This window comes from Anabas testudineus, chromosome 11 (assembly GCF_900324465.2).
Source record: "Anabas testudineus chromosome 11, fAnaTes1.2, whole genome shotgun sequence".
Classification (NCBI taxonomy): domain Eukaryota; kingdom Metazoa; phylum Chordata; class Actinopteri; order Anabantiformes; family Anabantidae; genus Anabas; species Anabas testudineus.
In genome coordinates this window covers 16,061,899-16,089,833 of record NC_046620.1, presented here as the reverse complement: position 1 = coordinate 16,089,833, position 27,935 = coordinate 16,061,899, and the positions used below count along the sequence as shown (strand labels likewise).

Genomic DNA, 27,935 nt, shown 5'->3' with positions numbered 1-27,935 from the left:
GTGCAGATTTTCTTGTTTTCATTTGATGTTAAATCCAATATATATGTCACAAATGGTACAGTATCTTATTCTGACTGTTTTCTCAAATGAGCCACACTTTCAAATCATTTCTACAACTTGGAGGGATTTACATATTTGTGTCTGTGAGAAAAACAAGCTAAATAGTGGCTCATCCATTACATCTAAGAACACATAGTGTGACACACTATAATGCACGTTGCACACTTTATCATGCTTTAGAAACATGGAGTATTGTTTCTGTTCTCCTCAGTGAAAACTGCATCCATAATTTTATGCAGGACAAACTGAGTATATCAAAGCAGCATACAGAAAAAATGCTGAAGTTGTTTTTAACTTCTTAGGACCTTGCGTACACATGAGTGTATATCACACTGATCACAACTGTTAAACAGCCTTTCTCCAATAGGTGTGCAAAAAATGGCATTCCTAGTTTTTAATGCAAAATGTTTTGAATGTGTTATAACTTGTTGTTGAAGGCATATGATGTCTTTTCTGATTTTTTTTTTTGTGATAAGATGATGCTTAGTTTTTCTACTTATCAGGTTCCAATAAGCCAAAATAGCGAAGAGAAATAAAAAATGCATATCAAATTACAGCTCGGGTCATTAGAGGTTAAAACTAGAACCAGTGATCAGTCAATGACTTGACGTAATCAGAAAATCGTCAAGTTGTGATTCCGACTCAGAGCAGCTTCATCCCTAGAAACTCTGATCACTTCTGAGCAGCAACATGTGTGTAGTTTAATCAACTCTTGGTCTGCAATGTTCTCACAGAAAAAAACACAAAAAGTAGTGAAGATAATGGATGGATGGACAAAAAAAGTGAACTGAAGAGTGAAATACAAAGTTGGTGGAACATACATTGTACATTTTATGGGACATAACATTATCAAATCCACACAGAGAGAGCAGGATGAGTAACAGTGTGGAAGAGCAGAATAAAATATGTATTTCTGTAACAGAGTTTGTGATGTTGGTATGATTGTTGTCTCAGAGAACAAATTTTCACTAATAACTTTTGATTCTAACAGTATGTCAAGTAATGTAAATGTATATCTGGTTTAAATATCACATTACAGAATCTACAGATGGATGTACATGATGCATTTGGAGAGAGAGTGGTATTTAATCTGAGGCAACATATATAGAGGAGTGTTGAGTGTGCACAGGTGACTCCATCAGGACTGGTCTGTGAAACACCAACATTTTATTCACTATGTTGGACAAAAAAAAAACAATAATGTTTATTTGACTCAAACCAGAAGTGTCAAACTGAGGTCTTTGTGATAATCATCCTCCATGCTACAAAATCTTCAAACTCCTAATAATAACAACAGGTTGTAGTCAAAACAACATCTCATTTGCATATCTTTGTGAGTTATGTTCCGTGGTTCTACTGTGACATCATGAGAACAGAACCTGCTGCAAGTACTAAGTGCAGAATCCTGATCCAGTCAGTCACATACTGAACCTGTTGAGTGAAAGTAACAAGTTTTGTTTCTACCGTTCGTTCTATTGATAATTTCTCTGTATCTATCTGATACTCATGGAGAGTCGCAAGATACCGAACTTCTTCCAGAAGTTTTGGAAAGAAAAGAAGAGCTTCAATGAAGACAATGATGTATGTATTCAACTCTGTCAACCTCCTCTTCATACAAAACGCTTACCTTTTGAGTCAAATACAGTATAATCTGATATATATTTACAAGGTTTAACTGTGTAATTACTGTCCACTGACAACATTAACTCAAGAATGAATATATGTGTGTATTTTTTCACAGCCACTGGAGATCTGTATGGAAAGATGCTCCAGCAATCAGGCCAGAATCCAGGAATTTGAAAGGGCAAAGTCGGCTGCACTGCTTCAACAAGCAGAGAGGCTGTGTGCTTCACAGAAAGCCCACACCAGCGCCGTTCTGAAGAGACTGGGTCTCCAACGGGACACCCCTCTCTCACGTCAGCCCTCAGCTCCTCCTAGAGGACACCCTGAATTCTCTCTGAAACATGGGAGGATCAGGTCTGATTCCCATGGATGGCCTTTAAACATGGACAACTGCAGCGCCACGTCAAGGAACAACCAGACGTGGGATCAAGACACGATTTTTGATGAGACGCTGCATGATGCTGATGAACTCTACGCCACAGACAGAGGCCCAAGTCCAGATGCCTCGCTGAACTCTGTGGACAGTCTCAGCTTTGTGGATACACACACTCCAGATGAACTGAGGGCTATTTCACTGCTGAGAAGCCCAATTCTGTCACCCATCACCCCTACACCTCCTCAAACTAAAGCAAGGAGAAAATCCTATATCCCAGTGCAAACCAGTGGAGCAGGTAAGTTCATCCTGTTGAATAATAACAGCATTATTTACCTGAGACATGGAAGTAAAATCATAATCACAGTAAGAATCCTGAGAATTGTTTCGTATTGCGCTGTTAATCTGAGCAGGCACGATGGCAGATGGATGCACAGCCAAGTCAGCTAAGACTAAAATTGAGGAATTTATGGAAAGGCTGGGTCAATGCCATCCATCACCTCAACCTCCAGCTGCTCCAAAAAGAACAGCTATGGCTCCACATCCTCCAACAAAGCCTGCCCCACCCTGCAGAAGTCGTCTGAAACCTCTGGTTAATCCTGAAATGACGACTATGGTCTCAAATCCTCCAACATCAGCTGCCTCCACCCACAAAATTCAATCACGTCAACCTCCGGCTGCTCCCAAAAAGGTGGCTATGGTCCCAAGACCTCCAAAAAGACCTGCCCCCACCAACAGAAGAGGGCCTAAACGTGAAACACAGCTGAAAAAAGAAGACCTCGAGCCTTTGAGGAACCCTTCAGAGAGCCTGTCTCTCTGTTTCAAACAAATCGACTCAGAGGACTGGTAAGACACAGACACAACAGACTACACTACTAAGAAAGATTTTGAACAGACTCACCAGCAGACGAACTGTGGTCTGTTGTTTCTGACACTATGATTAAAACAGTTCAATCATTTTTATCATCTAAAAATAGGGAAAAGAAAGTTGATGGACTTAAAACAGTTCAAGCTCTGGCAAGACATCATCCAGAGATTCTGCAGACCAAACTGCATGAACTCTGCATCATCATCTCAGAAGAGGTATTGTAGACATGTGTATTTATCTGCTTGTACATGTCTCTTCTGTGTATGCACACGTTTTCACTGGTGTTGTCCTTTCCTATCTAGGTGAAGAACCTGCGCTCTAACGTGGCCTGCGCTGCAATCGACACCATAGCAGAGCTGCATGTTGATCTGGGAAAGACCATGGACCCTGAGGCAGAGCGGACAGGAAGTGCTCTGCTGCTGAAGTTGGCACAGACAACCAGCATCTTCATTCACCAGCAGACCAACCATGCCTTGGATGTGCTGGTGGAGGGCTGCAGTCCTGGTAGAGTTATAAGCGCTCTACTCAACACAGGATTGAGGTATGAGGGGAAGATGTCATCCACATTTAGCAAGAAGTGTGGCAGCAGTGGCTTTAAAAGTACATCAACTATAGCACAGTGGTAAGATTTGTCCAACATTTCCCCATCTCTGTCCTTCCTCAGTCACCCCAGTGCTGCAGTGAGAGGTAGCACAGCAGAGCACCTGCACCAACTTGCAGATATCATGGGAGAGGATCGGATCCTGACAGCAGGGAGGATCTTCACAGAGCGTTTCATCATAGCTGTCAGTAAGATGGCTGTGGACGCTGCCCCGGAAGCCAGGTGGCTTACCAAGTGTTGCATTTTCTTGTGCATAATGCTTAAAGTGAAAATGTATTTCTCTTTGCTCCATCTCAGACCTTCTGTCTGTTGATCCACTTCACATTGCTAAATCACACTTGTATCTTTGCACAGGCAACATGGGCAGAAGATGCTTGAGGGACTCGCTCATCAGAAGGATTTCATTGCTCTGTGGGATAAGTTTGTTCCAAAGAAAGATCAACGTCCCCTGGCAAAGATTTTGAAGAAGATGAGGGAGTAGGCGGAAGTGACAACATCAACTTTGGACCGGCATGGGGAGTAGTGCACTGTCGCCTCACAGAAAGATTGTAGCATGAGCTTGGGTCTTTTCGGTGAGGTGTCTGCAATTTCTCCCCTGTGCCAATTCAGCCTTACTCCACTTGCTGCAGCTTCCTCCCACCATCTCAAATACTTGTATTGTTATTACAAGTATGCTTACTTGTAATACAAATATGACTGTTTGAACTGCCATAAAAGCAAACGTTTATTGTGCAGATTTTCTTCTGTTTTCATTTGATGTTCAATCCAATAGATATGTCACAAATGGTACAGTATCTTACTCTGACTGTTTTCTCAAATGAGCCACACTTTCAAATCATTTCTACAACTTGGAGGGATTTACATATTTGTGTCTGTGAGAAAAAAAAGCTAAATAGTGGCTCATCCATTACATCTAAGAACACATAGTGTGACACACTATAATGCACATTGCACACTTTATCATGCTTTAGAAACATGGAGTATTGTTTCTGTTCTCCTCAGTGAAAACTGCATCCATAATTTTATGCAGGACAAACTGAGTATATCAAAGCAGCATACAGAAAAAATGCTGAAGTTGTTTTTAACTTCTTAGGACCTTGCGTACACATGAGTGTATATCACACTGATCACAACTGTTAAACAGCCTTTCTCCAATAGGTGTGCAAAAAAATGGCATTCCTAGTTTTTAATGCAAAATGTTTTGAATGTGTTATAACTTGTTGTTGAAGGCATATGATGTCTTTTCTGATTTTTTTTTTTGTGATAAGATGATGCTTAGTTTTTCTACTTATCAGGTTCCAATAAGCCAAAATAGCGAAGAGAAATAAAAAATGCATATCAAATTACAGCTCGGGTCATTAGAGGTTAAAACTAGAACCAGTGATCAGTCAATGACTTGACGTAATCAGAAAATCGTCAAGTTTTGATTCCGACTCAGAGCAGCTTCATCCCTAGAAACTCTGATCACTTCTGAGCAGCAACATGTGTTTAGTTTAATCAACTCTTGGTCTGCAATGTTCTCACAGAAAAAAACACAAAAAGTAGTGAAGATAATGGATGGATGGACAAAAAAAGTGAACTGAAGAGTGAAATACAAAGTTTGTGGAACATACATTGTACATTTTATGGGACATAACATTATCAAATCCACACAGAGAGAGCAGGATGAGTAACAGTGTGGAAGAGCAGAATAAAACATGAATTTCTGTAACAGAGTTTGTGATGTTGGTATGATTGTTGTCTCAGAGAACAAATTTCCACTAATATCCTTTGCTTCTAACAGTATGTCAAGTAATGTAAATGTAGATCTGGTTTAAAGATCACATCATTACAGAATCCACAGATGGATGTACATGATGCATTTGGAGAGAGAGCGGTATTTAATCTGAGGCAACATATATAGAGGAGTGTTGAGTGTGCACAGGTGACTCCATCAGGACTGGTCTGTGAAAAACCAACATTTTATTCACTATGTTGGACAAAACACATCAATAATGTTTATTTGACTCATACAAGAAGTGTCAAACTGAGGTCTTTGTGATAATCATCCACCATGCTACAAAATCTTCAAACTCCTAATAATAACAACAGGTTGTAGTCAAAACAACATCTCATTTGCATATCTTTGTGAGTTATGTTCCATGGTTCTACTGTGACATCATGAGAACAGAACCTGCTGCAAGTACTAAGTGCAGAATCCTGATCCAGTCAGTCACATACTGAACCTGTTGAGTGAAAGTAACAAGTTTTGTTTCTACCGTTCGTTCTATTGATAATTTCTCTGTATCTATCTGATACTCATGGAGAGTCGCAAGATACCGAACTTCTTCCAGAAGTTTTGGAAAGAAAAGAAGAGCTTCAACGAAGACAATGATGTATGTATTCAACTCTGTCAACCTCCTCTTCATACAAAACGTTTACCTTTTGAGTCAAATAGAGTATAATCTGATATATATTTACTAGGTTTAACTGTGTAATTACTGTCCACTGACAACATTAACTCAAGAATGAATATATGTGTGTATTTTTTCACAGCCACTGGAGATCTGTATGGAAAGATGCTCCAGCCATCAGGCCAGAATCCAGGAATTTGAAAGGGCAAAGTCGGCTGCACTGCTTCAACAAGCAGAGAGGCTGTGTGCTTCACAGAAAGCCCACACCAGCGCCGTTCTGAAGAGACTGGGTCTCCAACGGGACACCCCTCTCTCACGTCAGCCCTCAGCTCCTCCTAGAGGACACCCTGAATTCTCTCTGAAACAAGGGAGGATCAGGTCTGATTCCCATGGATGGCCTTTAAACATGGACAACTGCAGCGCCACGTCAAGGAACAACCAGACGTGGGATCAAGACACGATTTTTGATGAGACGCTGCATGATGCTGATGAACTCTACGCCACAGACAGAGGCCCAAGTCCAGATGCCTCGCTGAACTCTGTGGACAGTCTCAGCTTTGTGGACACACACACTCCAGATGAACTGAGGGCCATTTCACTGCTGAGAAGCCCAATTCTGTCACCCATCACCCCTACACCTCCTCAAACTAAAGCAAGGAGAAAATCCTATATCCCAGTGCAAACCAGTGGAGCAGGTAAGTTCATCCTGTTGAATAATAACAGCATTATTTACCTGAGACATGGAAGTAAAATCATAATCACAGTAAGAATCCTGAGAATTGTTTCGTATTGCGTTAATCTGAGCAGGCACGATGGCAGATGGATGCACAGCCAAGTCAGCTAAGACTAAAATTGAGGAATTTATGGAAAGGCTGGGTCAATGCCATCCATCACCTCAACCTCCAGCTGCTCCAAAAAGAACAGCTATGGCTCCACATCCTCCAACAAAGCCTGCCCCACCCTGCAGAAGTCGTCTGAAACCTCTGGCTAATCCCGAAATGACGACTATGGTCTCAAATCCTCCAACATCAGCTGCCTCCACCCACAAAATTCAATCACGTCAACCTCCGGCTGCTCCCAGAAAGGTGGCTATGGTCCCAAGACCTCCAAAAAGACCTGCCCCCACCAACAGAAGAGGGCCTAAACGTGAAACACAGCTGAAAAAAGAAGACCTCAAGCCTTTGAGGAACCCTTCAGAGAGCCTTTCTCTCTGTTTCAAACAAATCGACTCAGAGGACTGGTAAGACACAGACACAACAGACTACACTACTGAGAAAGATTTTGAACAGACTCACCAGCAGACGAACTGTGGTCTGTTGTTTCTGACACTATGATTAAAACAGTTCAATCATTTTTATCATCTAAAAATAGGGAAAAGAAAGTTGATGGACTTAAAACAGTTCGAGCTCTGGCAAGACATCATCCAGAGATTCTGCAGACCAAACTGCATGAACTCTGCATCATCATCTCAGAAGAGGTATTGTAGACATGTGTATTTATCTACTTGTACATGTGTGTCTTCTGTGTATGCAGACGTTTTCACTGGTGTTGTCCTTTCCTATCTAGGTGAAGAACCTGCGCTCTAACGTGGCCTGCGCTGCAATCGACACCATAGCAGAGCTGCATGTTGATCTGGGAAAGACCATGGACCCTGAGGCAGAGAGGACAGGAAGTGCTCTGCTGCTGAAGTTGGCACAGACAACCAGCATCTTCATTCACCAGCAGACCAACCATGCCTTGGATGTGCTGGTGGAGGGCTGCAGTCCTGGTAGAGTTATAAGTGCTCTACTCAACACAGGATTGAGGTATGAGGGGAAGATCTCATCCACATTTAGCAAGAAGTGTAGCAGCAGTGGCTTTGAAAGAACAGCAATTATAGCACAGTGGTAAGATTTGTCCAACATTTCCCCGTCTCTGTCCTTCCTCAGTCACCCCAGTGCTGCAGTGAGAGGCAGCACAGCAGAGCACCTGCACCAACTTGCAGATATCATGGGAGAGGATCGGATCCTGACAGCAGGGAGGATCTTCACAGAGCGTTTCATCATAGCTGTCAGTAAGATGGCTCTGGACGCTGCCCCGGAAGCCAGGTGGCTTACCAAGTGTTGCATTTTCTTGTGCATAATGCTTAAAGTGAAAATGTATTTCTCTTTGCTCCATCTCAGACCTTCTGTCTGTTGATCCACTTCACATTGCTAATTCACACTTGTACCTTTGCACAGGCAACATGGGCAGAAGATGCTTGAGGGACTTGCTCATCAGAAGGATTTCATTGCTCTGTGGGATAAGTTTGTTCCAAAGAAAGATCAACGTCCCCTGGCAAAGATTTTGAAGAAGATGAGGGAGTAGGCGGAAGTGACAACATCAACTTTGGACCGGCATGGGGAGTAGTGCACTGTCGCCTCACAGAAAGATTGTAGCATGAGCTTGGGTCTTTTCTGTGAGGTGTCTGCAATTTCTCCCCATGCCAGTTCAGCCTTACTCCAGCTGCTGCAGCTTCCTCCCACCATCTCAAATACTTGTATTGTTATTACAAGTACGCTTACTTGTAATACAAATATGACTGTTTGAACTGCCATAAAAAGCAAACGTTTATTGTGCAGATTTTCTTGTTTTCATTTGATGTTAAATCCAATATATATGTCACAAATGGTACAGTATCTTATTCTGACTGTTTTCTCAAATGAGCCACACTTTCAAATCATTACTACAACTTGTATTAATTATTTGTGTCTGTGAAAAAAACAAGCTAAATGGTGACTCATTAATTACATCTAAGAACACATGGTATGAGATACTATAGTGCACATTGCACACTTTATCATGCTTTAGAAACATGGAGTATTATTTCTGTTATTTGTTATTATAAATCCAAATTTGAACACTGTTCCATGATTGCTGAAGGAGTCAGCAAATTGGGATATTTGTTTTCAGACAAAGCAGAACTTTCCTATTGTATATTTTGCAGCTTTTCAGCATTAAAATATATGAAAGAATTATACACAGCACTGGCAATGTGTATATTTTAATTTATTAATGTACAAGACAAAAATGAAAATAGGTTCTGTAATGCAGAGGTTGGCTGGCAATTAATGTCAAGGATGTCAACATTTTTAAACTATCTTTATTTTCAGAATATAAGTACACTTTCTACATATCATTGCTTGTTTTCTAGCATTACATGTATAGACCTTATTTCCCTAATTCAGGATATTGGTAAATGCTTGTGTGCCTGTAGTAGAAGAAGGCCGTCTGTTATTATATTAAGTTTTACTGAAAGGAGCGTGGGTGTGTTTTATAGCAAGTCTGCATTTGTGAGAGGAGGGGTGAGACTTTAATTATTATAGAAGTAACTGCGTAAAAAGGCCACTCCTTGGGAGAACTGTAATTGCTAGTTAAAGAGCAGCACAAGTAATAAAGTTCATGAAGTTTATTACTTATATATATATATATATATATATATATATATATATATATATGTATAAAGAGATGAGCTGTAGCTGTTGAATCCCTGTGTAAGCATATTTTACTTCCTACAACATCATAATTATAGTAAAATCATTACAAATGTGAGTATAGAATAAATGTGAAAGGATTTGGGATAACTGTATATACTAGTTTAACTGCTGCACAGAAACAAAGGAGTCATAAAGTCAGCAAACTGCCAGTAACATGGGAATATTTATCTGCAGAGCTAATATTAGCTTGGCTGCCACAACTGGTCAAACAAGAGCAACCACGGCTAAAGCTGCTGAATAGTTGACTGTATAGAAATGAGCAATAGTGTGCTTTTTTGCTAATGAATTATTTGTTCTTTCAACCATTATAGTTTCACTTTAAATAGTAACAAGTACATAAAAATGGGGTAACCATTACGAAAGTTTCCATCTCTTATTTTGTTTGTACACACTATATTATGTGGCTGATTTATTTATTTATTTATTATTGAATATTTTTGATGGTTCCCCAATGTGTCTTTATTTAATTATTCTGTTCAATCTATCTCCTCTCTGCAAAATTGATATCAACCCTTGACTGTCAGTCTTTCAATATTTACTGTCGGCAGATAGTAATATTTCAACATGCACTGAGCTTTTCAAAAGACCAGTATCTATTTGAGATATTACATCAAATACTAATTATACTGAAATAAGCTCAAAGGTTAGCTTACAACTGTGTGTGGGGAAATTCACAACATTATGGATTTACATTTCTGTATCTAAACTATTGGAATTTACCAACAACACTTCAACCAGGTCATAATGCTTTATCTAATCTGCAGGATGTTGACACACATTGATTGGTCCATAGAGATTCACACCACGTATGTGTGTGTGTGTGTGTGTGTGTGTGTGTGTGTGATCTGAACTTGACTGCACAGTTGGCAAGGTCATGGTTCAACTATCAAGTTTAATAATGCATGGGGGAGAATCTCCCGATTGTCTAATTTTGGTGTATGGAAATAAATATTTGAAGGGTTAATGTAGTGACAAGGGTGCATTATAAATGAATAAATGTTTGAGCTATGGGAGGTGGCAGACTTGTGTGCTTGTACCCGTGCAAGATGTGTTTAAAAAGCGTGTGGGGGTGTGTGTACTGTGTACATGCATGGCCATAAGTAAATACTACAAATAGCTATACTTCTCCTGCAATACAGAGGTGCCTGCCAGACACACAGTAGAGTATTCAGACTAATGGCCACCGTGGTGTATGTAGCATATCTATGCTGTGTGCTCAAGCTAAAATGGGAATGTGTAACTGCACAGCCTCTCAGCAGAGTAGAAGACGCTTTACAAATTATTTCCTACATAGGCCTGAGGATTTGAAATAGAAAAAAACCTCAAGCAGCAAATAGGCAACCCTGTGTTAGCCGCATCACAACAGTTGTTTGCTCTACCAAACGTCCGAATCTTGTGTATGCCTACATTTAGCACGTGTGTGTAAGAGTAAGAAAGATAAGATATTTACACAACTCTGAACGTTCTTCACTTATGGCCAGTACAGAGGAACGTGGTCACAGCCATATGCAGACCTTGTAAAGGTTGAAATATAGCACGACTGACCAGAGATAGCAGCGAGCACACACACACTGACCAAACACACTGCACACACACAACACATTGAGGTTACTTATTTGCCAAACTACACCATTTATGCAAAATATATTTGTATATGTAGATGAGATACATTTACAAATATACACACTGAAAGCAGCTGCCAGTGTTGCATTCTAAACATCTAGTATTTCTTGTGTCTTTGAATAATTTGTTTCCTGTTTGCAATGACATTCCTGAACCTTACGATAACAGACAATACTAAACCTACATATCTGTAGCGTTTTATTGCTGACCTCTTGAAATGAATTGTAGAAATACTAAATAGTTCTGTTTTGATATGTGCCCTCTGGTTCTAGTGAAGACTTCATCAATAACAGAGAAATAGTAGTAATATTGGCCTATTAAATGTATATAACATTTATCAATATCTCAGTCACAAGTGATTTCTAATGTACCCATTTAAGTCCTGAATGTTTTTAAAGAAATTAGTGTGAAATGAGTATCTGTGTAGAAATAAAGACATAACAAACGCTATATTTGTACACTAGATTAGCCTATGCAAATTGAAACTGTGCAACAACAACTACATGCAAATGGTCATAGCCAGAACTGTAAAAATACTGTGCCTGCCCTTATAATATGTATCATATGTATTGTTTTACACATATTTATTAAGTCAACTTTCCTGTTACAAGTTCACGGAGATTTCATAGTGAAATCAGCTTTTAAGATACTGAGAATACATCAGGCCTATACAAAGGTGGTAAGTACATTTCCTTAAGTTCTGTACTTCTACTTTATATATAGCTAAATTAGGCCTATTTCCATTTTCTACTTCTTCATAATTTGACTCCACTACATTTCAGAAGCAACTATGATACATTTACTCAACTAGATTTATTTCTAAATTATATAGCCTAGTAATTACTTTTCAGAATTATAAAATGATATTCATATTATATATAATATAATGTGGGTTAAGTAATTCAAACCATAAATAGCCTATGTGATCCAATATGATCATAAAAACAGGGCATGGGCCTTGATGTTAAAATAAGCTCAATGGTTACTCGAACAACAAAACGATGAACACATGAATGAATTATTAATTGTATTCCAATACAGTCATTAATGTGAAATTAGAGAGTACTCTGTGTTTCCTGGGAATCAGATTTTTGTACTGAGACTTAAGTAACATGTTGAATGCAGGACTTTTACTTGTAACACAGTGCTTCTGCACAGAGGTATTTCTCCTCCTATATGATCACAGTACATCTTCCACCTCTGAGTCTATATGGTGAATTATGCTTGTTGTATAGGCTACAGGCATGCAAGGTGCGACCGTGAAGCGATAAAGGCTGCAGCCTGTTTAACAACGCAAGGATGCAAACACGCAAACTAACATCACGGTCGCATAGTTAGAATTTCTCAAGACATGCGATGCGATGTCAGCTCGATGCTGCCCGGAGACCCGCCCCGGGGGGGGGGCGGGGTAAATATGGGGTGAATAGTACGTTGGGAGGGGCGGGGATGTCTAAAAATTACTACATCCACCCTTCAACGCAGTTTTCAAACAGACGAGACCACGAGGATATTCATTGGGCGTCATTCTTCAAACCTTATCGGGAAACCTATTTGATATTTCTTTGTTGTTTTGTTTTTTTTCGCGTGTGTGTCTGTGTGTCAGGCTAAACCAAGTATCCAGCTCCTCTGCTATGGCCAAAGGAGAAGGAGGTGAACAATACTCTAACGCCAACTTACTAAGTAAGCCGGACTCTGATGGCATCAAGCTCGCCAGGAAGGTGAGTTTATTCATTCATTCATTCATTCATTCATTTGAAATTCTTACTTGGGCGACTTGTTTCGTGTTTAAAAGCGCCTCACCTGACAGCGTAAAAACGAGGAAAAACGGAAGGTTTACACGTCTGAATGAGTGCGGAGCGTTTGAATGAATGGAGAAAAAAAAAAGACATTTTGTTTGGGTGAGTCATCTTACTCGTGTTTCTGCACAGGTGTTGAGCAACATCACGTCTGGATAATGTAGTCATTACACGAACTAAATCACTGACAGAGAGAGAGAGAGAGGGGAATTGGGGGAAAAAATGGATACAGCTATTTTACAGCTACCACTCCTCAACGAGCCCTTTCATTTCACCGTGCACATCACGAGTTATCCTCCAGGTCGTTAAACGCTGAATCGCATAAACTGAGCCGACACGGTTAAAACACCCACTGTGGTGGGTTTCAGTCATAATTTCAAGTTTCCAGACTGTAATGATACAGGTTGCTCTCATTTTTGTAGCCACACAGAACTGTATTTAAATCCAGAGGTTGCTAGCTGCTCTGCTTTCTCGGCGGCTAACGTGGCTCATCCATTTTTTTTTTTTTTCTTCTTACATGATGTTCGTCTTATATTGTGAGTGAATCAAATTCCCCGTTATTTCGTTCGTGAAAATTAACAAATGATGTGAGTGGCGTGAAAGCCCCTGGGGTCTTTTTTTTTTTTTTTGACCGATGATTGCTCGATGTTATCTGATTCACGTCCTTCATATCACTGGGTGGGATCCAGTGTCCACAGAGGTGTGTTCGGGTGCTGCTGCGTTCACGGAGTACCGAGCAGCTGGGAGTTGTCATGAAACGAATTATACTCAAATCAGTTTTCATCGTTTACATTTTCACATGATCCTGCTTCTCAGAAATCACCACAGTGGCTACAGAAACCCCCATTACTTAATTTCGGTATACTTTTAATGATGGTAATTTCCATCTCTCCTATATTTCGGAACGTATCGGGAAGCCCGCACCGGGGCGACGTGTCAAGACATTGAGGGAGCGGGCGGGGGGGGGGGGGGGGGGGGTCGTTTCTTGACGTGTTCATCATCTAATATTGCTCAAATCCAAAAATGCTTGTCATACATTTGAAGATCTGAAAAAGGAAATGCCATTTTAGGACATACTTTTGACCTACTGTAATTCTGTTATCAGTTTACAGTAGTAATACATCATTAGCAGTAGCAATGATAACGGAAGTAGATAAAACTAAGTTACACCTCTTCATTAAATAGACTAAGTGGGCAGCACAGAACTGTAGTATATACTCCTCCTCTACTGGTATTGCACATGAACCCTGATGCATTCCTGTGATTGTGGCGTGACAGACTACTGTAACTAGGAGGAGTAAAACGGATAGAATCGGTAAACCGGTAGGATAAGTGTAGGAGAACTTTATGCAGTAAAGAGTTGTCTGCAAAAAAAAAAAAGAGGTTTTGCTCAGTCCAGGCAGAGGACAATCTCTAGAGATCAACCAGCTGTATTGTTCAATTTGAATGGAAGACAGCATCAAATGTTGGGTTCAAGTTTGATCCATAAGACTCTGCATTCACTACCATGGAGATATTACTCAAATCACCAGGCAGTTCAACTGTTGTAATGTCAGCCATTGTTCACTCTCAAATGTCTGAACAATTGCTTTTACGTTTCGAAGGTGCTCGTATCTCATTTCAACCTGTGAGTGATTTGTCACCTAAACAAAGGTTTAGTTGGGTGTATCAACAAGGCAGAGGCTCGTTTATTCGATTGCTATGTGTTCCGATTAAAGATGATTTTCTTTTTCATCAGTAACTTTTACTTTAATAACAGTGAAATGTGCCTGCTTCTCAGTGGACTTTTCATGAGTAGATGCTGTCTTTAAACAGAAAATAGATAGACAACCTTGTGATTGGTCAGGGAAGAGGGAGTGTTTTTGCCCCTATGTGGTCAGAGCAATGGCCAAACTGACATCCCTTTGTGTGTTAAGCCAGTTCAGGCTTGTGCCACGATGCTGTCACCCTGACTTTTGGCGTGGTGTGACACAGCGGTGTTGTCATGTTCTGGTACTAATCAACAGAGATTTGTGTTGCTATTTAAAGAGTTGTTAAAAGCCTGTCTGAGGAAATTATCACATCTACAGTAGAGAATGTGTAGAAGAATGAGCACTGGTGGTTACTCATGGTTAGTTTTTTATATATATATATATATATTTACATACATTATATACATGTGCGTGTGTGTGTGTGTGTTTAAAACTGTGTGCTTCTGTATTGCAGTCACACTATTAGGATTAAAGGTCTGTTGTTGATTCTCTAAAACTGACCTCCTATAATTACATGAGCTAGGCCCTGCTAAAGCCTTTTGTGGGCAGACTGAAATACCTAAAGACACTTGATCCAAAAGTAGGTTAATGTTGAATGTGTAACATGTCTGAAGTCTGTGTTCATGTCTTAACTGTGTTTTTTCTGTTCTTCTATCCGGTTTTTCTCTAGCATGAACACAGGAACAGGTTGTCCATCTGCAACAAGATAAGCTATGCCATCGGTGGAGCACCCTACCAGATCACAGGATGTGCCCTGGGCTTTTTTCTGCAGATTTATCTGTTGGATGTAGCTCAGGTGAGTTAATACTTGCTGTTCACTCCAGGTCTTCAAGTTCAGACATTTAGTACCATTTAATAGCACTAGTCTAAGTATAGCCACACTGCTGTCATTAAAAGACCGTCTTACTGGGAAAAAGAACGTACTGTGCATCCTCTACTGTCTTTCCTACATCCTAATGTCCTGTCACAGTATGTGAAGTGGGATTTAGAGGCTAGAGGGCAAGGAGTTGTACATGATCCTCATAGCACCTCTCTCATAAGGACAAATAAAGGACATTGTGATCACCAAGTCTTGCCAACAAAGGATCTGACAGTTCTGGAAAAATGAAGAGGTGGAAAACATTCCTCTCTTGCCTACATTGCTGATTTGATGATGGGCTCCTGTATCAAGAGGCTTACAGGGGCTTGTTATAAAAAGGTTTTGGGGTGGGCGGAATGGTAGCACCATGAGGAGGGGCTCGCTTTAATGGGGTCTGACACTAATCTGATGTTTAAGGCCAAAATAGCGTGTAAGTCGACTACTTCCCAGGGTTTCACTTTGTATTTCTACCAACTTAGTTGATTAAGAGTCTACTGGTTGACACAGCATGATGTAGATTGTACAGTCAAGAGTTGAGCGTTCATCCCTCCTGGCTTCCAGCCAAGCTTGTCTGCTTTGTCCAGTGCTGGATAACAGCAGACAGGCCTAGCTGTGAAATGGCACCTTCATTATTTCATGCTGAGTGCTGCATTTTCGCTATGGTCATGTTTATAATTCAATATTTTTCCCTGTAATTTCAAGTTTGTTGTAATGTTTTACATCTATACTGCTGACTGCCTCATCCAACGATCTGTATACTAATGAGGCTACGGACAATGTGCCATCTTGTTCATCACATTTAGTCACCTTAATATAGATTAATATTTTGTGGTAGCAATGGATTTAGCATCAGGGAAGGACCCACTGTATTTAAGTTTCTCTAATATTTATGTCTTCTATTTTCACAGTTGGATCCGTTCTACGCCTCAATCATCTTGTTTGTGGGTCGAGCATGGGATGCTGTAACAGATCCCACTATAGGCTTTTTGGTCTCCCGAAGCCCATGGACACGCTTTGGACGCATGTTGCCCTGGTAGGTCTGACTCCCAGCTGGAATCAGTAGGTTGCATTTTGGAGCCTTATATGACAACTAGAATTATGTTTTAGACCTTCCCATTAAACCTGAGTAATTTTCCTTGAAACACCCACCTCCTTTTGCTATAATGTTTAGGTGTCAGTTACACCCTTGTCCTCACCCTGTTTATAAACCTTCACTTTTTGTTACCAATCTGGTTTTGGAAATGCTCCATAAGGGGCAGCTGTCATCTTCTGAAGCAGCTCTGGAAAGTTTCCAGATATAAACTGTACACGTGTCACTGTTTGGGGGTGGAGCTTCATGCTGGGATTCAGTCTGAATCAGCGTCATCCCCCAGGAGGAGTTACTATGGTCCATTACTACTGTACCACTTCCGCATTGCCCTCACATGCTTATATCCACTTGTGCTCCCTCCCCTCTCTCCTGTTCACACACACACACACACACACACACACACACACACACACAGAGACAGACACACAGCACTGCTTCTAAGACACTTGTCATAAAATAATCTACTGTAGAATGCCTTTAGCTGACATAGCCCAGACTGAACCACTGAAGCCAAAACACACTAAGCCTTAACCTAACAAATATAAGGAGCTCCTGCTGGTTCTTGCTTGCATATTTCCCACAGCGTGGCTTTTGGCATGGTGCTGACAAATATAACCCCTTACTGCTACTGAGTCTGCCTTTGACAACAAGCACACTTTCTTTTTTCAGAAGGAATCAGAAAGTGAAATCTCTGTATACTTGAATAGAGAGCTCATTTTCATCTGTGTGACATTTGACTTAAAGAATTACACCAACTATTTCGGGGGTTTACTTTCCCTCTGACCACTGCAATTTGGCAGCTCCCCATGATAAGCAGCATAGCCTGTAGCAAAATGAATGTAGCCATCGTCTGTGTGGCGGCCAGGCTGTGGGAGGCCTTTTTCCCAGAAAGCTTATTGACCTTTATCTTTTTAGCCTTTATGTCCCCTCCCCCATATCTCCGCCTCTCAAACACTGAGCTGTCTATCTGAATAATGCAGATACCATTGTGATGTTTGACCATACTTTCTTCATTGTTAAAAGTTGCAGACCCCTGAAACTCTCGGTTCATATCTGAGAGGTATAATTCACACAGTGTGAGAGCAATGTGGTGTAGAGTGTCTGTGACTGTCGGCACCCATGATGTTTTTAGAGCTGCTGTCCCTTAGTAGCTCAGAAAATGCTGTGCCTCACAATGTGATCAGGACAGAAATGTGCCAGTGGAGGAAAAGTAAAAAAAAGTGACAAAGAGAGACTGGGGGCAAGCTCAAAGCCTCTAGGCAGCGGTATAATGAGCACTACAGGGAGATACAGGATGGAGTATTACACTAGCTTATTTACTCTCCTGCCTACTTGATTAAAAATATAATCTCCCCAGTTGCTCATAAAACACGTGTGCCATGTGTAAGTAGGTGCACAATTGGGAGGTAAACCCTGCTGCGAAGTTCCCTGGTGGCCCCCTCTCAGTTTCCTGTGTTTATGATCCCTCAGGTGTGCCTATGGTGAGAACCCCTACATAATTAATTTAAAGTACAAATAAATGGTCATCCTTTACGTCTGTTTGTTAGCGGTTCCTGTGAGGTGGCTGCTTTTTACATACATATCTTTGCAGCACACAAGCAGCTTTGGTTTTGATTGTTCATATTGAAAGCTATTATCTGCATAATAGCAAACACTGATTTTTTTTTTTTTTTTTTACATTTCTAAATGTTAGCAGGAGTATTGTGCCAAAGATATAGCTGGACAACTTTAGATATCTTTTAAATATATCGTCTCAGTTGTTTCTGTATGGTCAATCTAATGTAACATATTGAAATTTTGTATACTACAGTTCTTTTTGCTTTTGGTAGTCTTACTCTTTCAGCCTCATCTAATTAAGCTCACGCTCACAACTTAATATTGTGGAAGGTTGTTTCAATTTTCATCCAGCTGTAAAATCCTGATATTTGAATCGGAAGCCTTCAAAGTGGGTCACACTGGATGATGCTCATGCTCAAGTGAGATGCATTTTGTTGTCAGAGATATGGTGTGGGTGGGGGCCTGTAGGTGAAGAAAGGACGGCGGCATGACTGGAATGTTCAGTGACATTATGCTCAGTTCAGCCGTAAAGATGTGAACGGATGAAGATGATGTCTGAGGGCAGGGAGGAGGCTGGGAAAGACGCCTGGCTCCTCCATCTTAAAATCTATGTGTAGGAAGTGGGGGAAGGGAGACTAGGGTGATGCTTGCTTCTCATTGGTCGAGCCCACAACACACCACCTGCCTTGGCCAATAGCGTGTTGGCTCTCAATTGTGAAGGCAGTGGTAGGACTTTTGAAGAGAGGCTGAGGAATCCTGGAGGTTACTTTAGTTCAAGTTTCAAAGTATGAGCAGAAAGAGTTTCACTGTTTCTGTAGACAAACCGGAATAGTCACAAGTGACAGACTGCAGACTTCTGCTGTTACCTCCTAAACATGCATGCAAATTAGGACACATGGCTGCTTTTTGCCCCAAAGAGGCAGTATTTACCCAAACTGAGACTTTTTTTTCTGAATATCAATTTAAAAGTAAGACTATAAACTGAAATTGAGCTGTACCTTACTGTTGTTTTCAGCATTTTCTGTCACACAAATGATTTCTTGACTTACTGTAAGGGCATGAAGGCCTCAGAACCTCGACATGTTCTTATAACCTTTGCCAAGTGATAGCTGTCAAAAGTACTTATCACTGTCAGCCTATAAAGCACATTTTCTTTAATAGGTGCCAGATTTAACAGCGTCACCTGTTAAACTGCTGGGATAAAGTCACCCCTCCCCAGTCAGCAGTGCTATTTCAGAGCACATTTAAATATGACTCCAGAAGTGGCATTTAGCCAGGACGTACAGGTGGTACTGTGTCAAAGTACAGTGCATCTCACGTTGCACTGAGGAAGTGAACATTAATAAAACACTTTCCACTCTGTGTAAAGCATCTGCTTTAAGTTGCACACCACCCTGCACACTCTTGCAGTGACTTCACACGAGTTCAAGTTAATCACATCATAAGCACGAGAGAGTCTGCTGAATGGTGCCTGACATTTCTCTAATATGGAAACTTCATCAAAGTTTGGCTGTAAATAGGATTAAGCTGACTGGTGGTGAGTCTGCAGGGGAGTTCTTCTTTTCCCAAGCACTTCGACTGGATGTTGCCTGGTGCCACAGCAAGAAGTTGCATCACAATACTTACATATGACAATGGCACGCTGTAGCTCGTGGTGTGTTGTGTGACGTGTGAGTGACTTCACTGTCAAGGATGAATCACCTGATCTACAAGTCATTAACAATTCTTGTAGAGAACAGACATACAGGCAGGATGCCCCTGGGCTACCTCCTGTTCCACAAGCTAAACAGCTTTTCCCTGCACATCAGAGGTGTGGTCACACTCATGATCTCATATCTCATCGGCAGGAAGTGACCAATGGATTGAAAAATTCCACTCCACTTCTTTTGTTTTAAAATGACCTCATAGTGAGAATTTATGGAAACTGACATGCAGGAAAAGGAAGGAATACACAGAAAGCTGGGATGGGGGAGGGAGAACACACCAACATGATTGGTTTTGTTTAGCAGCATTTTCTAATATTATATCCTCACACAACCCTCAAATTGAGCCACACTTCAAGTTCAACCTGTTTCTTGCTTGAGAACAACAGGAACATTATGTCCCTTTTAATGGAACTCGGTGTGAAACGGTTAAACTCAATCCAGTGAAAGACCACAGAAGTAAACTTGGCTCAGACTAAATGAAAGGCCCACTTAAAAGCCCCAACAAGTTACGTAATGAGGGGCCCCTCTCTTCACAAAGACTGGTATTTGTTTACAGCGTGACAGTGTTTCACTCTAATGTTGTTGTTGTTGTCCGTTGTCGTTCCTCTCCCCTCTCTCCCCTGTCCGTCATGTCCATCTGTAGGATCCTGCTGTCAACCCCTCTGGCTGTGCTTTCCTATTTCCTCATATGGTATGTTCCTCCCTTTGAGGATGGCAAAGTCATCTGGTACCTTTTCTTCTACTGCCTCTTCCAGACTCTCCAGACAGTAAGTACCACACACATGCACATGTGAATTAGTGAGTTGTAAAGGTATTGGTAAATAGAGGTTGTTAACCAGACTAGCTGTTACACTCTGTTTCCAGAGGGTAGCTTTGGTAGTTTCATATTTCCAACTACACACATGTAAGCAGTATCATCAATTCAACTTTTATTATGGGTTTTATTTATATAGATTTTCTTTGACTAAAAAGTACATTTTTCTGACTTTCTTTGTATCTTTTTGTTTGACATCAGTGCTTCCATGTACCGTACTCGGCCCTCACCATGTTCATCAGCTCAGAGCAGAAGGAGAGGGACTCAGCCACAGCATACAGTGGGTATCATAGTTGGCATGTAAAACTATTACACAATAAATGTATGTCGCCTCCTCTGACTGAATGTCTCTAACTTGTCTTCCAATCAGGGATGACGGTGGAGGTTCTGGGCACTTTGCTTGGTACAGCTATCCAGGGGCAGATAGTAGGCATGGCCAACGCACCGTGCCTCCCAGGACCCGGTGACATGGTGGCAGATGTGACCAACTCCTCAAGGTTTGGTGGTCTCAACGACTCAGAGCCCGTCATTTCTCTGGAGCACACGGTAAATAACTTTCAGTAAACACTAACAACATTACTCTTTAAATAACAAATACTGGTGTCAAAGTCTAGAGCAAAATTTGGTAAAAAGATTGTTTGCTAAATGTTGTTGTCTTTTCTTCTTTGTATACAGAAGGTGGCCTACATGATTTCCTCTGGTGTGATCTGTCTGATCTACGTCCTCTGTGCTGTTGTTCTTTTCTTCGGTGTGAGAGAACAAAAAGGTAAAAAAAAAAACTGAATAAAAGCAGACCCAGGTTCCAAAAAACTAATTCACTCAAGTTGAACTTACTGATTAGATGATGAAAACACCAATTTCTACGGTGACGGAGCTGTTATTGACATTTCTCTTGCACTGCAGTGGATACACAGTATTATGATTTGGTATGATTGTGTGCTCAGCACACAGGCCTCTTGTGGCACATTATTAAATAAGACACAGTAGTCCAATAACAGATGTATCACTGGACAAAAAAAAAGATTTGTGGATGTAATTTTGCATCTTTGTTCACTCCTTCCTGTTTTTCCTCCTTCCAGAGTCTTGTCGTCCGAGATCAGAGCCAATGTCGTTCTTTCAGGGGATTAAGCTGATAATGGGGCATGGACCATATGCTAAACTGGTCATGGTTTTCCTCTTTACCTCACTGGCTTTCATGGTGAGAACAGAGACACACACACACACACAGTTGATATGATATTTGATATTATAGGGTTGTAGTGTATGTTCAGTCTCACTTCCCTCTGTGTCAGCTACCTATTGTTTTTTTTTTGGTTACTGAGTTCAGCCAGTTCTTCTTATGTTTAACATCTCTTGCTGTTTCGTGCTTCCAGACCAGGTGTTTACTTGGTGCCTGCAGAGTTGGCCTGATGTGTGTATTTGTGTATTTAAGCTCAAAATTTTGACTCTGTGCATCTGCATGTTTGGTCTCACAGCTCCTGGAGGGAAACTTCGCTCTGTTCTGCAGTTCAACGCTGGGCTTCAGAAACGACTTCCAAAATATTCTTCTGGCAATCATGGTGAGTGTACAGACACACACACACACACACACACACACACACACACACACGGGTGGCATTTCTGTCACACAGAGAGGTACACTGTTACTGTAGCAATGGCCACGTTTCCTTCATCACCTGAAACCCTGGGCAGCCCATTTGTGTTGAACAAGCTGAGCCATTAAATTGCAGAGTGCAGACAAAAGCTTCTCCCCCTGGATGAGCATGTAAATTGTCTCCAGTTACAAAGCTTGTCTGTACTTCGGTAGACAACAGTGTCTCTTGGCTGCTCATTTCCATGATCTGTGTCCTATTGGACTCCTGCCTGAATGCTGCCCCATTCCCACAGCCACATTGGCTTCTCCTTTCATGTCCCTCTTTGACCTTTTTCTTTTATATAAAGTTGTATCAGGGGAAAAGAAAATTCTCATATCAAAGAAACGGCCTGCAGATGCTGACAGGTATTAAACCCAGTTAATCGGCTGATGTGCCTTCTGTAGCATGCACAGCAGAACCATACAGGGTGACAAAGTACAGGTTAGAGAGGTTGAAAATATTAAACACTTTGATCCTTTACTTTATGGAAAGGATTATGGCGCCAAGGCAGTTTTTTTTATAAAGTACATTAATTTAATGAAATGAACCTTCACACTGTAAAATTTTAAGTGAGGCTAATCCCCATCTCCAGTAATTTGATGAGATGAAGAACATAGAATTTCATCATGAGAACAAAGATAAGTCAAGCTAATCACACTAAAAGGCATTATATAAAGACTTGTAACTCAAGCTGAATTTAAGGAAGCACTGTGTGAGAGCAGGACTATATTTGCTAGAGGAGAGGCCATGTTGTGCCCTTTTTGTGTTGTTGGTTGTGTAAAGCATTTTTTATCAGGTCTGTTATGAAGATAAAGTCTTACGAACTGATAATGATGTTATGATTTCTGAGGAAAAGGTTGATTAGGTTACTCAAGCTGTGGCTGGTGTCTCTACAAGGAAGTTATGGTTTTGAAGATGAAGTTCAGACTCTTAATCAAAACATACAATCTTCTTAAGTCGAATAGAAATAAAATGAAATAGATGCATAACTGTAGCGAGAAAAACCACATGTATTTTTTTTTGTAGCAGAGGTGACTGTGTGTGTGTGGGTGGTTTTATCTCAGCTTAGTGTTTCACTCATATTCATAAGAAAGGCTCAAAAGATATTGTTGCAAAAGGGCTTTTTGTATCTTTACCCTAGTCTGGCTCAGAGGCCAAACTGATCTGAGTGAGGCCTCTGCCCTCCTGTGGACCATTAGGATGATTCTTGTGGACTTCTGCATAACATTGAGCTCAAGTTTGTTTTGGGAAGAGCTGTAGAACTCGTGTTGTTCTTCACCTCAGTGAAGATGGAGGGGGGAAAAAAGCAAAAAGAAACTCACCAAGCATTTTGGGATGCCCCTAATGTTCTGCTTCATTTACTGTTAAATATGACTCTCATGAAGACCTGTATTAAAAGGCCCTTTGTAGATGTTGTTTGTTTGTCAGTGTGTGTGTGTATGTGAGAAAACGAACCAGCTGATTAACTAGAGTTGTTGGTTTTGTCCATCAGCTTTCCGCCACTCTGGCCATCCCCTTCTGGCAGTGGTTTCTGACTCGCTTTGGGAAGAAGACGGCTGTTTACACCGGCACCTTGGTAAGGCCCAGTCATATGAAGCCTGTAAGACAGCAAATAATTTTGTTATTCTAGGAGTTGTAGGGAGACTGCTCTAATACCATTAGGTTCGTTGTTTGTATTTTAGTACCTATGTGTAATAATGTGTTTCCATTCTTTCAGTCTGTGGTTCCTTTCATGATCCTGGTGGTGTGTCTGAAGAGTAACCTGTTTGTCACCTACATTGTCTCCTTTGCTGCTGGGGTTGGAGTGGCTGCAGCCTTCCTGCTGCCCTGGTAAGACCCCACATACAACCTTAGCTTTTACATGGACTATCATCAAGTGTGAACATGTAAAACCAGTGCTGACTCCAACATTCTCTCCCAGGTCTATGCTCCCTGATGTCGTTGATGATTTCCAAGTGCAGAACCCTGAGTCGACCGGCCACGAAGCTCTTTTTTATTCCTTCTACGTCTTTTTTACCAAGTTTGCCTCTGGAGTCTCCCTGGGCATTTCAACTCTCAGTTTAGAGTGAGTACTCCCCTGACTGCAAACCAAACATGTTCTGTAGGGCTTGTAGTATTATTATTATTATTGTTATTATTATTATTATTATTTTAAATTTAAAATAACAAAGAAAGGCGTCTGATGGAGACTAATCCAAATATCCCAGCACCTAAATCCTACATCAAAGCAAAGAATTTCTTTCATTTTCATACAGTACAGTGAGACTGCAGAGTGACACACACATCACATGACAACTCTACAGCAGTGTTGGCCTTTGATCAGAGATTTAGTGGACTCTACTTTGTTTTATTACAGAATATTAAATCTGCAATGCTTATAGATGTGAGATACTTGAGTTAAAGTGTCATAATTTTATTCCCTCTATTGCAGTTTTGCAGGTTACATTAGTAGAGGCTGCTCTCAACCAGAGGAAGTGGACTTAACCTTGAAACTGTTGGTTTCGGCCGCCCCCATAGCTCTGATCATTGTCGGCCTCTGCATATTGTACTCTTATCCAATCGATGAGGAAAGAAGGCAAGGCAACCGCAAACTGCTACAGGAACAGAGGTAAGGCTGAGATTGAAAGCAGCTACTTCACCGTCCTGCGTTTGACTAAACAAAATTTAAAAAGTCTAAAAAATACTTTTTTTTCTTTTTCTTGCAGGGACGATGAAGACAATTCTGAAACAGACTCAACAGAACTGGGCAACACTGTGTAGCATATTTTAGAGAAACCCACAGACCAATCGGGTGATCGACTGGCATTTTGCACTGGACTGGACCTACGAACCTGGGCCTGCCGGACCATGAAGACACTGCCTTGTCCAGTCACACTGCTGCTGTTCCATGTCTTCAAAACTTGATGGACTCTCAAGTGTCATCGCTTCAGCAACCCTGAAGCCTTTATAGAAACAAACATGTTCTTGTCCACACCTGTGACATTCTCCCAGCATGAAATTCATTCTCCTCTTTTGTGCAGTCAGATCTCAGAAGCCTTACTTTTTGTATATATATTTGAGTGCTGCTGATTTTTCTTTAGTTTTTTAAAGGCTGGTTTTGTTCTTAGTTGAAATTGCACAAAACCATAAACGTGATGGGAGCATGTTCTGTCAGTGCTGCCATTATTGGTGCTACTCACTGGAGCTGAACAGTTTCCATTCTTTTACATACCCCATCGAGCACAAATGACCTTGAGCACTGCGCTTCTAATGACTGTATAGTTCAGAGATGTAAACATTACAAGATACTTGAACAGTGATGATGCCTTAATCTCAGCCCTTGCAGGGTTGAAAAAAGCAAAACTGACAAACTGACACTTGTCAGTTACATGCTCTTCAGTCACTGACTTGGTGTGTATTTTGAAAATGTTTAAATTCGTTTTGTAATTTTTTAATTGCTCATCCTAGTTTACTGAAACCAGCCCATCACTTGCTTTATATCGATTTCCATTTCTACTGGATTATTATTATTATTATTTTTTTTTTTTAAAGAAGCCATAATAATGTGATGTTAGAACTAGAGGCTGGATAACAACTGTGCTCTGAAGGGCTCATTTTAGTTCCCCACCATAGTACTGAAACCACTACAATAGTAAAAGCAGTTAGTTTGCACATGTAACTGCATTATTTATCCAACAATTGCATTATCTCCATATTATTTATAGGACAGCTACTGAACACAGGAAAAGCTTTCTTTTTTTTGTCTGTGAATGCTAATATTGAGGAGAACGGTATCTAATTTAGTGATATTATTTAAATATTTATTAGTTTTGATCTTACTTCTTCTGCTGAAGTCACATCTTGCAGTATTTCAGTACTTTAGTTTATTACAGTAAATTAGCTGATGCAAAATGAGGAAAAAAATGTGGGATGGGAGTCAAATTTTAAAACATTTACATGCCTTTTTAATGCACGTTGGTACTGTCTTTCCTCCATATACATTCAAAAAGGGAAGCATGTAATTTTGCATATAAGAAGAGTGGAAGATGGGGAAGTAAGGTTGAGATAGTCTCCTTTTGAATGTTTGTTTGTACCTACACATTATACATGTTTATTGAAGGAACAGCTAGGATGCTTTCTGATCATCTCAATCCGTGTCACGAAAACAAGGATTGACATATTTCATATCTGTTGATATGGAAATGTGTACATAAAGTGTCATATGTTATACATACTGTTACATCTTCAATTGTTCCTGACAACTGGGTTGCCAATCATACTTCATTCACTCTATTGTTATTTTGTTTTCCCTAAAGGTTCCTTATATTCATAGTGGATTCTGTACATGCCAACGTGGTGCCATTTTTCCACACAACCCTGTATTAATTGTACATCCTGTAAATCACTGTTTTATTTTGTCAATATATTATCTGTGAACTTCTCTCATGAGTCTTGAGGCTGGAGCCAAATGTGTGAGCTTTAATTCCACAGGGAAACACAAGCCTTGTGTACATGCCTCCTGTGCATATGTATATATTGTATGTAAACATGTAAATATATTTGGTATTTGTGGCTGTAAGTGAAATGCTGATGTTTACTGTACTGTAGTTATTTAAAAAAAAAAGAGATTGAACTCAATATTGTTAATAAATACTAATTGATAAGTGTCCTATGAACAAGAAGTCAACATGTCATTACTTGAAATAACTACATAAACATAAGTGTATATAATAAATACAATGCATGGATAATTAGCAAAAGTATTTTAATACTTAAGTAGCTTTTTTCTTTATATATTTACCCTTATGAAAGGAGTAATTATTCATAATCAAGATGACATTGTGTGGAGAAATGATTATGTAAATTCTGTATTGGCTACTAGGGAACATACACTTGAAGTACTTATTCAGTCTCAGGACTTGACTTGGCCGTTACTGCCACCTAGTGCTGGGGCTGAAATGTTCCTACTTTTGTTTGTGTTTCTGTCTATTCTATTATAATTGATAGAAAAAACAGGAAACAAAAAACACTGCAAATTGAGCTACTCATATGCAGACATACACTGCTTGTCCAAAAAGAAAAGTTACCACCTGGATTCAACTAAGCAAATAGGTAAGAGCCCCACATTGGATAATTACTGCATGGATGATTATGTTATACCTGGCAACAAATTATTGAACCCCAACTGCAGTGAGTAGCTTCTCATTTCTTAAACAACCATATGGAAGATACATCCTGTGGTTGTGGAAAAGATGTTAATCTGTTTCAGAAGGGTCAGATTATTGACATGAATCAAACTAAGAAAAAAAAAAACATCTGAGGAGATTGATGAAACTACTAAAACTGGGTTAAGAACTGTCCAATGGAAGAAGGTCATGTGGTCTGATGAGTCCAGATTTACCCTGTTCCAGAGTGATGGGCGCATCAGGATAGGAAGAAAAGTGGGTGAAGTGATGCACCCATCACGCCTAGTGCCGACTGTACAGGTCTGTGGGGTCAGTGTTATGATCTAGGGTTGCTGCAGTTGGTCAGGTCTAGGTTCAGCACAGTTATGTATTCAAAGAATGAGGTCAGCTGACTACCTGAATATACTGAATGACCAGGTTATTCCATCAATGGATTTTTTCTTCCCTGATGATAAGGGCATATTCCAAAATGACAATGTCAGGATTCATCAGGTTCAAATTATGAAA

General features: G+C 40.4%; 3 protein-coding genes across 3 annotated transcripts; all 3 read left to right on the top strand.

Annotated features, from left to right (window-relative positions):
• The first annotated feature begins 1,463 nt into the window (after positions 1–1,463).
• Positions 1,464–3,464, top strand: LOC113154096. Its single transcript, XM_026348103.1, has 6 exons — positions 1,464–1,641; positions 1,802–2,354; positions 2,470–2,902; positions 3,034–3,139; positions 3,227–3,409; positions 3,459–3,464. Exons 1-6 carry the CDS (start codon positions 1,567–1,569, stop codon positions 3,462–3,464), a joined length of 1,356 nt encoding a protein of 451 aa, XP_026203888.1. The 5' UTR covers positions 1,464–1,566.
• Positions 3,465–5,721: 2,257 nt separating this feature from the next.
• Positions 5,722–8,507, top strand: LOC113154207 (TOG array regulator of axonemal microtubules protein 2-like). The gene is made up of 7 exons (XM_026348266.1): positions 5,722–5,900; positions 6,061–6,613; positions 6,726–7,158; positions 7,290–7,395; positions 7,485–7,723; positions 7,847–8,005; positions 8,138–8,507. Exons 1-7 carry the CDS (start codon positions 5,826–5,828, stop codon positions 8,262–8,264), a joined length of 1,692 nt encoding a protein of 563 aa, XP_026204051.1. The 5' UTR covers positions 5,722–5,825; the 3' UTR covers positions 8,265–8,507.
• Positions 8,508–12,533: 4,026 nt separating this feature from the next.
• mfsd2ab (major facilitator superfamily domain containing 2ab) lies at positions 12,534–26,918 on the top strand. The gene is made up of 14 exons (XM_026348267.1): positions 12,534–12,774; positions 15,274–15,399; positions 16,371–16,495; positions 20,459–20,582; positions 20,831–20,909; positions 21,000–21,175; positions 21,305–21,395; positions 21,709–21,827; positions 22,105–22,188; positions 23,756–23,839; positions 23,981–24,093; positions 24,185–24,328; positions 24,695–24,871; positions 24,969–26,918. Exons 1-14 carry the CDS (start codon positions 12,688–12,690, stop codon positions 25,021–25,023), a joined length of 1,584 nt encoding a protein of 527 aa, XP_026204052.1. The 5' UTR covers positions 12,534–12,687; the 3' UTR covers positions 25,024–26,918.
• The last annotated feature ends 1,017 nt before the right edge of the window (positions 26,919–27,935 follow it).